Source organism: Balaenoptera musculus, chromosome 11, assembly GCF_009873245.2.
Source record: "Balaenoptera musculus isolate JJ_BM4_2016_0621 chromosome 11, mBalMus1.pri.v3, whole genome shotgun sequence".
NCBI classification, from domain to species: domain Eukaryota; kingdom Metazoa; phylum Chordata; class Mammalia; order Artiodactyla; family Balaenopteridae; genus Balaenoptera; species Balaenoptera musculus.
In genome coordinates this window covers 24,245,192-24,257,870 of record NC_045795.1, presented here as the reverse complement: position 1 = coordinate 24,257,870, position 12,679 = coordinate 24,245,192, and the positions used below count along the sequence as shown (strand labels likewise).

General features: G+C 38.1%; 1 protein-coding gene across 1 annotated transcript; it reads right to left on the bottom strand.

The window, feature by feature from the left end:
* Positions 1-1,048: 1,048 nt before the first annotated feature.
* LOC118903106 (butyrophilin subfamily 1 member A1-like) lies at positions 1,049-8,829 on the bottom strand. Its single transcript, XM_036867816.1, has 9 exons — positions 8,751-8,829; positions 7,825-8,172; positions 5,070-5,351; positions 4,785-4,952; positions 4,389-4,409; positions 4,269-4,295; positions 3,413-3,439; positions 3,181-3,207; positions 1,049-1,707 (listed from the first exon to the last, which is right to left on the bottom strand). Exons 1-9 carry the CDS (start codon positions 8,827-8,829, stop codon positions 1,049-1,051), a joined length of 1,638 nt encoding a protein of 545 aa, XP_036723711.1.
* Positions 8,830-12,679: the final 3,850 nt, after the last annotated feature.

The following is a 12,679-nucleotide window of genomic DNA, read 5'->3' as shown; positions in this document are numbered from 1 at the left end:
GTGGCTGTGTGTTAGGGAACTTTTGCTATGGCGGTGTATCTTCCAAGAGAGGTTGTTAAAGGGACTTGCCACTTAAAGATCTGCTAGAAGTGCAGAAAAATCTAAGTGGATGTAAGTTGATCTCGTCTACTGTCAGACAGAGAGGGTTCATTCCACAGGAGAAGCTCATATTTTATATTCTTGAAAATGTAAGCTTTGTGATAAACACCTGGAGAAGGCTTAGATGCATTAAAGGCAAAGGAAAAACCCTCAACAGCAGGAAGAACTTGGTCAGAAAGAAAAAAAAAAGGCAATGTTAATGATGATTGTTTCTTCATGAAGGCTGAGGACGTTTCTTCATTCCTATTTGATGATTTATTTTTTCTCTGAAAACATAAATTGTAACATCCATTCCTTTTTTATTCACATATAGTTCTGGACTTGCTGACCAGTAAGAACTTGTTCTTTTTTTTTAAAAAAAAGGGCTCTTCCTTCCCAGGAGGCTTGTTCTCCTCAAATGGTTTTACAGTTATATATCAGTCTTCAACACACCTTGGCAAAGTCCAAGTTTAGAAGTTGATGGACACCAAAGTCTGAAGAAAGAACAAGCTGAGCCATTAACTTTTAAAAGACTTGAACAGATTTCTGTGTGTATCTCCAACAGTACTGCTCAACTGAGACCCTTCCCTTTACACATCACTCCCTCCTCCATATTTGATAACAAAAATAGTAAGAAGAGAGATTTTCTCTTTAAATGTAGCTTTAAACATATTTACTTCAAAACACAGTAAGTACCAGAACTGAAGAAAGGCCCATGAATTAACTTGGAGTTTTCTCGTGACAAATCGTTGCTGCCCAGAAAGAGTATTTCCCCAAAGGGAACACTGGAGGAAATTCCCCCAGACATTTTCTAGCTGTGCCATTTCTCTTTCTCCCTCTACCTCTCTTTGAAAGGGGTTGGATTTATACCTAGTGAGAATGACCTACTCTTCAAGAAGAAGAGCTTTCTTGGACAACATACCTATAAGAAGCTTGAGCAGAGGCTGCAGAGGTGCTGACACTTCACTTCTTATGGAGGTAATAGAGAGTTAGTTTCTTGGGGGACACTTGCATCACAACTATTCAAATGAGTTAGAGAGGTCTTTGGAGAAGAATCAGGACAATTTTCAGTGTGATCTGAAGCTGCACAGATGGTCAAAGATGCGCCAGCACCCTGAAGGCTAAAATAAGGACGAAGGGTCCCACAGAAGGTGATTCCAGTAAAAGAATAGATGTGGGACCCATCGATCATATTGTAAAAGGACACATTCCCAGCATCCCAGTCCAAGAAAACTCCTATCCTGCAGGAGTGCTGCCTCAGTGACAGAGACTTTCTCTGAGAGGTGGGAAATATGAATTCTCCTGCCTTGTATACCACCACCCAGAAATTCTTCTCTGGATGTTCTACAAACCACCCGTCTCTCTTTGCTGTGTCTGAGCAAACACCCAGAGCCCATCTAGTTCTAGATCCAACTTCTGTCCCAATATTTACTTCTACTTCCCAGTATCGTCTCTCCGCAGTAAGAAAAATCTTGCCCAGAACACTGAAGATGGCTTCAGACTCCCCTTGCTCTTGGTGTGTTGGGACGTCACCATTCTGAGAAACACTCTCTTTTGAATAAATATGTTTTCTGCTCTCAGATAAGATGAGGTTGGGATGAGCTGTGGCTGGATCCAGAGTAAAAACCACTGTAGGTATGGGGGAAAAAAAATAAAGGTCATTCCACAGTGGAGACTGGTTGGTTTTAGGAAAGATGAAAATTACTGGGAAAGGAGAATGAAGAAAAACAAGAGGGAGAGAAATGGAAGATTAGGTTAAACAATGCATGTTCTATCCTATGTTCATTCATAGGAGACACATGATGCGTAGATCATAGAAGGCCAGGGTTGGATAGGACCTTGGGTAACCATGTGTTCCAGACAGGCTGAGACCATTTAGCCAAGAAGTCTGTCTCATCTGAAAATCTCCAGGATCATATATTTCAAGTTGGTGTTTCTCTAACCTCCTGCAAATGCTGGTTGCTTTACTGCTTGCTCTTAATAGTTAAGCCATGCCTTATTTCCAATCACAGTGTACCCACTTTCATTTAAGCTTCTTTGGTGTCATTTTTCTCTAGGCTTCTGTAAAAACTAAGTCATCTACTTCTCATACACTCTTATTATATTTCTAATGGTTGAAATCCCAGGCTCTGTGGTCAGAAAGAGCTGAATTTTGATAATCACTCTGTCTTTAGTAGCAGTGATCTTGAAGTTACTTTGTCTCTCTCTGTCCCACTTTAATCTCATGAAGATGTACATCATTATGGTACCTCAGTACATACAGGACTAGTGTGAAAAGTCAACAAGATAATGTGCAGAGAACTTAGTACTACATCTTGTCCATGATGAACACTTGGTAAATTTTAGCTTCTGATGGTTGTAGTAACACTAATACCTGTACTCATAGTAGCAATAGTGCTAATACTAGTAGTAATTAATCTGCTTCTTGTCAAACCAAACATCTTCAATAATTAAAATTTTTCTCATAAGAATTTGTATGTTAGCAATTATAATATATTTTAATTTTCAGAGGATTAACTTAACTAGGAAATGTGTGTGGATACAGGGATATTCAGAGTGAAGTAGCAAGCAGTAGAAATAGAGAGTCGACTCATAATTCTGGAAAGACCCTAAGATGGTCAGGCGCCATTTTTCCACTGAGATGCAACAGGCTCTTCTGTGTCTCAGACTGGGTACGTAATAGACTTCCTTCTGACTGAACTATTCTTTCAATGTTATTCACATGAATAGATCTACCATATCACTTAAGTCTCAGATTAAATATCAATTCCTCAGGGTAATTCCTCTAATCCACGATTTTTTTCTCATGGCAATCTTTTATTCCTTCATAAGATTCATCACAGTTTGCACACGCGCTTTCCCATGAAGTTAGAGACCAGCTCCACTTTATTTATTTGGCACTGAATAAATAGTTGTATAATTTTATGCTGATGAACGAACGGTGTCAGAACAGTAAGAAATCTGTTAACATTTCTGCATGAGATTGAAGTGAAAGCCATGAAATGAATAACCAGTTAGGTATTACTGGGAGTTTATACAAATAGAGTAGTTTCTCATTTGTATAAAAGAGATTAAGTGAGAAAAAATAGTAAGGGCACTCACCTGCTTTGAACTGTTCCTTTCTCCAGTCTAAAAAGAAAATCATATGAGAAAATATGCTAAGGACGTGTCCTCCAAACTAGTGAGATGCTTATCCCTTTACCTCTTGTATTTTTTTGGACTCCCAGATTCAAAGTAAAATCTCCAGATGATGGCACCTATCTGAAAAATTCTCTGGAAATGCCTCATGAAATCCTGAAGTACCTGAAGCCCCAAGACAACATCGGTTACTCACCAGGATATAACTCTGCTTTTCTCCAGTCTGAAATAAAACAAAGGAATTAGATTCTCTCATTCATTGGAATGCCACTTCAGAGTGTGAAATTGCAGTGACCTCATGAAATCTGAGGGTTTATGATAGTACTATATTTCTGCATTCATTATCTCAATGACAATTCTGATGTACTTGCCCTCTTTCACATCTCCTGTTTTATTTCTTACATTTTCCACAATCTACATCTATGATAAAATACGAGGGTCTGGTTTTTTGCGGGGAGAAAGGAAAAGTAGGCTTACATTGTGAGAGTGTATTGGAAAGCCTAAAATTCTATGTGCTGCCTTGATACCTTTGAGCTTCACAGGGCTCCAAATGCCTAATTGTGAGTTCTCCTGTTCTCACCAGGTATGTCCTCCACCCAGCAGGAAAAGCTCCCCCTCTCAGCTAATTTCCCTGTTGGCCAAAACAGCTGAACCCCAGCTGGTCTTCAACCTAATGAACTTTACCTCCCTGTCAGCCTGCAAAAATTATTCAAACAAGCCAATTACATACTTCCACAGAAAACAGGGCCACCTCATTCTCTTGTTCCTGAAAAGCCTGGCTCCTGCAGACCTTGCTAATTTGTTCTGCTCCCAAGGGCAGCCTCCATGTGGTCCTGCATGGTGTGAGGTGTCTTTCTCCCCCAAGATGTGAGTACATGTGACTAAAAAACTGCTGTCAATCTCTTTTGTCCAGTGTTGGGTGTCATGCGTTTGAGCATCTTATACTGTTTAGGGTATGGGATCCCTCCCTCACCAACAAGGTAAATAGGAGGTGACCAGAACAGAGGGGCCGATGAAATGGTTCATCCAACCATAACATCAGTATAACTCACCTTGCTGATACAGTTTCTTCCTTCTGGCTGAAAGGAATAACAGCCTGTGAGATGCCAGACATACAGCATACAGTAATGACTCTATTTCCTCTATTAGAGCAAAGAAAGTAGAAAACTTACCAAGCTCTTTCTCAAATGATTCTAAAAAGGAAAGAAAATAACAAAATGGATTTAACAGAAAATAAATATTTTCTAGACTATGTTACTAAGCCCAGATCCTAAGTGCTACTTCCATATACCTAAAACAAAAAAATTACCTTAATTGAGAATTATTATGACCATTAAAAAAAAAACTCTATCTTTATACCAGTGATTTTTCTCTCTCCAATGGACTTTATAATACTTTTTTTTTTTTCTCATAGATGTCCTGGGCTCCATGTTTTGTTGGAGGTCTTGGCACGCTAACTCATCCTTACACATATCTCTTTGTTCCCAAAAGATGCCATCCACATGCACAATCATGTTAACAAACCCATAAATTCAGAGATCCCCACCAAGTCTGATTCACAGTTTTACCTTTGGCTTTACTTTCTTTCTCCTTTTCCTTCTTGACTTCTGATAGTTTCTTCTTTTTCTGTCGTTCTTTCCGAGCCAAATACACAACAGCACCAACGAAAACCCCAAGTATCACCAAAGTCACAACGAATGCTATCTTCCAAGGAGAGGTCCTAGGGAAGAAGGGTTCTGACACAGGACCCCCCAAACCTGATTAAAAACATACACCAAGCAAGTCTAGCCCATTCCAGGTCCTAAATATCCCCTCCTTACTCCTGTCCTGTCCCCCAAATGAGCAACACTGACCTGGGATAAAAATGGTTTCCACTTGCTCTTGTCCAAAGAAAGGGTTCTTCATGGAACAGGACACTTCTGTCTTTGAGCTGTCTCTCACAAGAAGGGATGCCTCAATCTGAAACAACCCATCATTATCTTGTGTCTCGTCCTCAGAGAGCGATGGGATCTTCTCTCCCTTTGCATCTGCCCATTGTATTTCAGGCTGGGGAAACCATCCCTTGCCTGTGCACTTCAGCCTTATTCCTTCATCTTCTGGACCCACCATGAAAATATGAGGACCAGAACCCAAACCTGGAGAGGAAAGTCATTCATCTGAGACTTGGACATTTTTTGTCCAAAAGCTCCTCGTGTTTCACAGCTACACCAGTGGGAGAAGATGGACAAAGCACCATAGCTCTCTGTGGATGGAAGGGGGTTCTTTTCTTTTCCCATGAGATAAATGGGTATCTGAAGTTCAAAACTTACAAGAACATTGAAGCTGATACTGGAACTTATACCAATGCCTGTCATATCTCCTCTACACAAGCATATCTGCAATTGGCCATAGAAGGATAATAGGGAAGGAACAGAGTAAAATTTGCCAATGTAGACATGTTGCCACTATATCCATATCTATTCTATATCTATATCATATGTCTATTCCATTTATTGGAGTCTCAAGGAAGACTTCTGTGCTTAAATTGAGACTACATGTAGTCACTTCCTTAAACAATCTCCTTTTGTCATTTTTCCAAATTTTCTTTCTTCCACTGAATAAAGATTATCTAAAACATGAAGGTAACAAGGTGAAGTGAGTCCATGAAAGAGTCAAGATCTTTTTACTTTTCCATTCTCACTCCTTTCTTTTCCTTCCACTACCTCTCCTCTTCTTCAACTCCACACAGGCTAGGTCTGCTAGTAGATTCACATAACCAACACCCATATCAAAATATAACAGCACCAGAATACTAGATGAATTCACTGTCTCTTCAAGAATGATGGCTATTCTAACTTCTAAGACTATATATTATTTTGTCTTTTTAAAACTTGATATCACAAAGTATGGAACCACCAATAGCTCAGTCCTATTCTAGTTTCTCAGTTGTGGGAAATATATCAGGAACCTCAGCTACATCATCTTTTTTCTGGCTAAAAATTATAATAGAGCTAATAATTTTAACTACCAATCCCTGACCTTCCCGGGGGAATATACTTCTGGAAAACAGAAAGCAGTCTGAAAGACAATCCATCTTCTCAGAATTGCCTGAGGGAGCTGCCAATTCTCTTGAAAAAAGGAAATAAACATAAGTGAGTGAAACTGCTCCTGAGCAAAATGGAACAGATCAAAGCCTAGGAAGCAAGAATTAATAAACCAAATAGACTTTGCATTTCCTGGAAGAATATAATCATTGAAGTTCCAAGTTGACGTAAGCAGATGAAACCTATATCTACGTTGAGAAAGAGCAAAAAGAAGGAATACCCATTTCCGAGCATTAGAAGTGGCTGTAATAGACAAAGTTTAAATGAGTGAAAGATAAGCATGGATATATAATCAAACAACTGCTTCTAAAGGTTGGACTTGTCTTTACACCAGTAAGTCTAAGAACTGATATGGGAAAGGTACTGAAAAATGCTGTCACCTGAATGAGGTTATTTCCATAACTATGAAATCTTTGACCCCTTACTGGGAAGATACTGAAGTGAGATCACAGTAACATGGCTCAGGAGAGTTTGTCACTCTTTTGTTCAAGATCTAATGGATTAAATTTTTTTCCATTAAAGTTATACATAAAGAAGATGGATAAAATGAATATATAGATATCTTGTCAGATAGTATTAAATGAGAAGTACTAATTTAAGGTAGGCCCAACATAGTCAAAATATGAGAAAAACATTACAACTAAAAAAACCAACATGTTTGTCTTGGTAGAGAGTATATAGCTTTAGAAATGGAAACACCAAAGAAATAGACAGATAAATCATTATAACCACACAGAAAATTTAGACTTACCCTGGTACCTATGAGAAGTTTATGGGAAACAATGCATTGAAAACTGGTGGAGATTTTCTACACTATTCACTACTGGTATGGAGATAAGTGAATATATACATTACGAAAAAGTATTTTGAGCTTTTCATTAAGCTTTATACCAAAAATACATTTCTATAGATGAAAGATCTGAATGTAAAAAGCAAAACAATAAAAAAGAGATAGAAATGAACTACAGCTACATTCAATTAACTACATAGAAAAATCTCAAATATAATGGTGAGCAAAAAAAAAAAAAAAAAAAAGCCAGACATAAAAGAGCCTATGAATGTGAAATTAAAAAACAGGCAAAACTAACTAGCACTTCAATCTCCTCTGTCAAACCCTCACAGTCACTTCCTCCAAACAGTGGATTTGGTTCCAGACCACTAACACTCCCTGTTAAGCCTCTGTCCATCATGGTACCCAGCTGGAATTCTGGTCTCTGAGAGTAATGGTACTTTTTGCTAATCATGGTGCCTTCCTTCAAAATATGTGAGGAGAAACGTAGAGGGAAATAAATGATCAATTTTTATGGTAGATATTTATGGAAATAGTTTAATTTTAAAGTACAGCACAATAAATGTATAAATAGATGAAGAGGATTTGGGGTTAAATCCAGTGTCTAAGATGTTGACCAGCTCTAAGGATAGCTGCTTTTTTGCTTCTGTCCTGTTCACCATCCTTGTCCCCAAAATCAAGTACAGAAGACTGAGATTTCCCTTAGAGTGATATGTATTCTCAGATATTACTCACTTATCACCTTTAGCTCCAAAAGGGCTTCTTCAAGATCACTTCCTTTTTTAAAAAAACACTTGTACATTCCATTGTCTGAGACCCGGAGGCTGTGGATTCTCACAGCTACTCTTCCCTCAGTGATGTAGTCTTTCACCAACTCTGCTCTCCCTTTGAAATCTACTAGTTGTTCTCCCGCCTGCTCCATTCCATTCTGATACACATACACAGCATCTGAGAACTGGGAGTGGAACCACCGGATCTCCATATTCTCCACGCTCATGGCTGGGGACACGCGACAGGGCAGCACCGTGTCTGCACCCAGCATGGCCACAATGGGCTCCGAGGGACCAATCACCAAAAAGGAATCTGTGAAATAGAGCCACAAGTGAAAAGAATATCAGAATACCCTGCCTGGACCTTTTAGAGCACAGCATTATTATTGGTCCAGTAGAGCCCCATAGACATTCTCTCTCTCATTCATACAGCAATAATTTGTAGCACACATTCAGGCTGAAGAAGGCAGTGAACAAGACAAGGAGGATTTCCACCCTTGTGGAGCTTACAATCAACAGAGTGATCTCATACTAAAAAGAAGATTTTTAAATTGCCATGGTGGTAAATTCAATGAAGGAGGAGGGGAGAGTGCTGAAAAATCAAGAAGCTATAGAGTTTTTAATCAGGTCTTGGGCATCAGAAAATGCATTCCTCCAGAATCTGAGATCTAAATGAATTACAAGACATCAGTAAAGTAATTCTACCTGGTCCTGCCCTCTAAAATAATCATATAATGATTTATTTGTCCTCGTATATGGACAAATACATTATTGTATCAAAATAAAAGATTTGGAATTAACCTAGGTATATAGGAGACATGATGGAGTAGTTTAATGCTTCTGTTCAGAGAGCAAGAGAATCCAGGTATAGAAAATATAAAATATTCTCACCTGAGCCCCATATGGACACCTGGAGAAGCAGGATAAAGAAGAGGTCTCTTGGCAGAGAGAAGTCCAGGGAACACACCATCTTTCCCAGAGCAGAGAACAGTACGACCCAGAGGGAGGTCCTGAAAATAGCTGGAGTGAAGACAAAAATGGGACCCACAAGGTAAAAAAGATTATAGCCAAGGGGGTTCACAGTGCTTCTAAGAAATGGCCTCCTGAAGCGCTCAAATGACTGTAGTGTCTCTCTCAGGGAACATCAGGGAAGACTTTGACATTCACAAAAAAGACCTTTTGTTTCCCTTATCCAAGAAAAAGGTCTTTATCTCAATAGCCATTCTCTGATGTGATAAATCTGACCACAATGTCTCTAAACTCCTCTCTCAAGAAGAACATTTTATCCAATGGACGGAAAGACAGAGCAAAGGCAATGAGTAGCCACTGAGAGAGAAGGCTTTAGCATAAACATTACTCTGGCCTCAACCAATTTTCTCCCCACACATTCCTATGGGAGGAAGGAACATATATAACTTGGCTTCTCCTCTGTCAACCCCCAGGGTCCTTGCCCAGATTCTCTCACTTCCCTCCCTCTTGCCCGTCACCAAGAAAATGCAACTCCCACATCTCCGAAGTGTTTCTTACAGAGATGAAGGCATCCTGGAACTTCTCACCCTCACTGCCGCAGGCACCAGGAATATATGCTCTCCGTCATTCCTCCAGGTTACCTTTTGTTGGCTGCCTACAGGTCTCTCCTGTGACACTTGCTCCAAGAAGCCAAGGGAATACCAGACGTTAGAAAGCTTGGGGTTCCGAAGGAAGCCTTAGGTATTTTTTTTTAAAAGGTTTCAGAAAACTGGAAGAAAGACCGCCCCTGCTCAGGAACCTCTCAGCAGTGCGATTCTCCTCTGTCACACCGACATATTCAAAATTGAAAGTAAAATAAGATAAGGAAAGAGAACTTTGACCTTGCATGAATAATAAATCTATCTAATAATTACATTCTTAAAGGAGAGGATCAAAAACAAGTGATTTCTTTCTCTCTGAGAAGTATAGTATCCAGGCTAATAACATAAATATTAGAACTTGACTGCCTGAGTTAAAAGCCTGGTAAGGCTACTTCCAAGCTCACAGTTTTGAGCAAGTTATATAAGCTCTCTGTGCCTCAGTTTCCTCATCTGACAATGGGTTTAATAATAGTACCTACCCTAAGTTTTCGTGAGGATTACATGAATTAATATAGGCAAAGCACTTAGAAGAGTGTCAGTAACTTTTACGTTCTGTGTAAGTGTTGGCAATTTTTATTTTAACGTCTTGTTCAATTGATCTCAATATATCTGCCATTCTGATGAAAATTTTCATCTATTAGTTAGGCCCCTCATTCCATTAGACAGGGAATTGAAAAGACACGGGCATATTCATACCTTCTCCCAGACAAAGAAATTTCCTCCACTGACATGGGGGTTATATCCATCTCAACCAGGATGAAAGAAAAGCGGTATAAAATTCCCAAAGTGATTCTCTGCAAACTTTCATCCTCCTTCCATAGTGTAAACAATGAGAAGAGGTGAGGATGAGATTGCTGTCCTCTGTTTACATAATTGATTTTTGTTTTGAAGATCCTTCAAATCCTATGAGTTCTAGAATAATTGTTTTTCTTGCTTAGAATGACAGAAAGACATTCTGAGTTAGAGCCTGAAAAAATTAAAGTTCTAATTTAGATTTTTTGAAATTCTGGATCTAAGATTGAACATCTATGTATAAATTGTAAGAGACATAGTAAAACAAGAAATAAACAAATATAAACCAGATATATTCTAACAAAATTTTAGATATGGTAGTATTAATTTTAAAATAAAAGTAAAATTCAGAGAGAAATCATTCAAAGAAACAAGATTGTGCCTTCAAATAGGGACATCCATTAAGAGCATATAACTTCCAAGGATTGCATGGTGCTAACGGCATACAGCAGAATTTAAAAACGCAAAATCAGTTGGGAACTCAAAAAACTTTATAATTATAATTAACCAGAAATGAACAGAATCATTCCAGAATGTATAAATGAAGTCATAGAGATTTTAAATAATATGCTACATTTAAACAACTATGCTATATCAAATCTTTTACTTTATGACTTGGTGGGATCTAACAATTTCTCTTAGTTTTTGATTAACAGAAATCCACTTCAGGCAATTAAGATGGATTAGTAGAATGAGTCAGTGTGATACTTAACCTAACCCTTTCCTCCACCGTGCTTGGAATGCCAAGCCTCTCCCCGGTCTGCCTATAAAATTAATACCAAAATATCTGCTTATTCTAAGTATTCTTTTTGAAACTTGCTCAAGTATCTAATCTCATTAGAGATTTGGATTTGCATTTCCTAAACAGGCAGGGATTTGACATGAGTATGAATAATACTATCATGCTTTGGGAAAATGATTCAAATTTATGAAGTAAATCACTACCGCAGGAAAGCCACGCAGTCTCCGTGGAGGCAACTACTCTATTGGAAGAAGCTATCAGAAAAGGAGAAAAAGTCAGTCCTTGATTCCTCCATTCCTAGGTGACTAATGCCAGGACACAATATCTGAAATCTCCTATCTTCCACTTTACTCCAAGTCAAATAACAGTACCCCACAAAGGGCGGGTGTAAACAGAATGTGGGATGTATCTCAAAATTATTTGTACCTTTTCCCTGCTCCAATCCCCTGTGTTCAAAACCTGCAACCTTCCTTCTTCATGTAAGAGAAGTTTAGTGAGGAGAAAACTTCTGATCCTTTGCTTGTCCAGAATTTTCTTTCTTTTGCCCTTACACTTAATGTTTTGTTGCTTAGATAATTCTAGTTTCTACTCAGGAAAGTGATAAAATAAAATTTATATTTTAAAGCAGGACAAGAAAAGTTAAACAAAAATTCTCTCTCTCTCTGTCTGTTTGGGCCTCCTTCTTCCCCCTGTAATATGCAATGTGTATCTGCATTATACATTAACCAGACCTCCTCAAAGGTGGGAATGCCCGCTTGATTGTAAAGATCAATTCTTTTTTTTCTTTCTTGTGATGACAGCAATGTAACTTCCTAAAAGAATAGCATTCTTTCCCTACTCTGTAGGGGATCATGGAGACTTGCTGCTTGCTTTGTACATGCTTACCTGGACTATGTATCTTTGGTGAACTTTTATGTAAAATGTCAGTATGTCTCAAAAATATGTGTGATCCTTTGTCTCAAAAATATGTGTGACTGTGCCTTCAACTTCTAACAGGTGGAACAGTTCTCAGAACTTCTGAATCTGCCTCCTAAGTTATAATCCTTAGTTTGGCTCAAATAAAATTCCACCTTTTTTTCTTAACTTGATTGTTAGTTGAATTTTTGTCGACAAAAATAATGACTAATTTCAATTGTGTTCTAGTAATTAATAATGAATGACAGATTGAACTTGATGGAATCTGATTTATTTCTTTTGTACATAACACATTTTTCTGGACTTTGGAAGCTTTGAGGTTTTTGGTTTTTGTTTAGTTGTTTGGAGCTCTAAAACTTTATAAGAATTCATTTATAAATGACTTTTTTTTTTTTTTTGCAATACTCCAACTTTTTGTGAAGTACCCTTCCTTTTGATTCTTGCCCCTAATCTCCTTTCTATTTTGGAAAGTGTACTAGGTGAATGTTGAAGTTCTGGATCTATTTGCTTAACTTATATTTCCTAATTTTTTAAATCTCTTTGACTTAAAGTATCATGTAGTAACTCCATTTTCCTAACCCAATATTTTGACCTTCAGGAGTGTCTACTCTGATATTTGACATTCCCATTTGTTTTCTACTTTAAGCCAATTTTTCATTCCCAAGAATGCTGATTATTTCTTCAATCCTGTATCTCCTATGAAGGAATCCTTCCTAATATACTTCATATTTGTATTAAAAATCTTCATATACACACACTAT

Coding starts and splice junctions, on each gene's coding strand:
- LOC118903106 (XM_036867816.1), bottom strand. CDS start 8,829: ATGGTGTGTTCCCTGGACTTCTCTCTGCCAAGAGACCTCTTCTTTATC. Junction 4,953..5,069: donor GGAAACCATTTTTATCCCAG/GTCAGTGTTGCT, acceptor GTCCTGTGTCAG/AACCCTTCTTCCCTAGGACC. Junction 4,296..4,388: donor ATCATTTGAGAAAGAGCTTG/GTAAGTTTTCTA, acceptor TATTCCTTTCAG/CCAGAAGGAAGAAACTGTAT.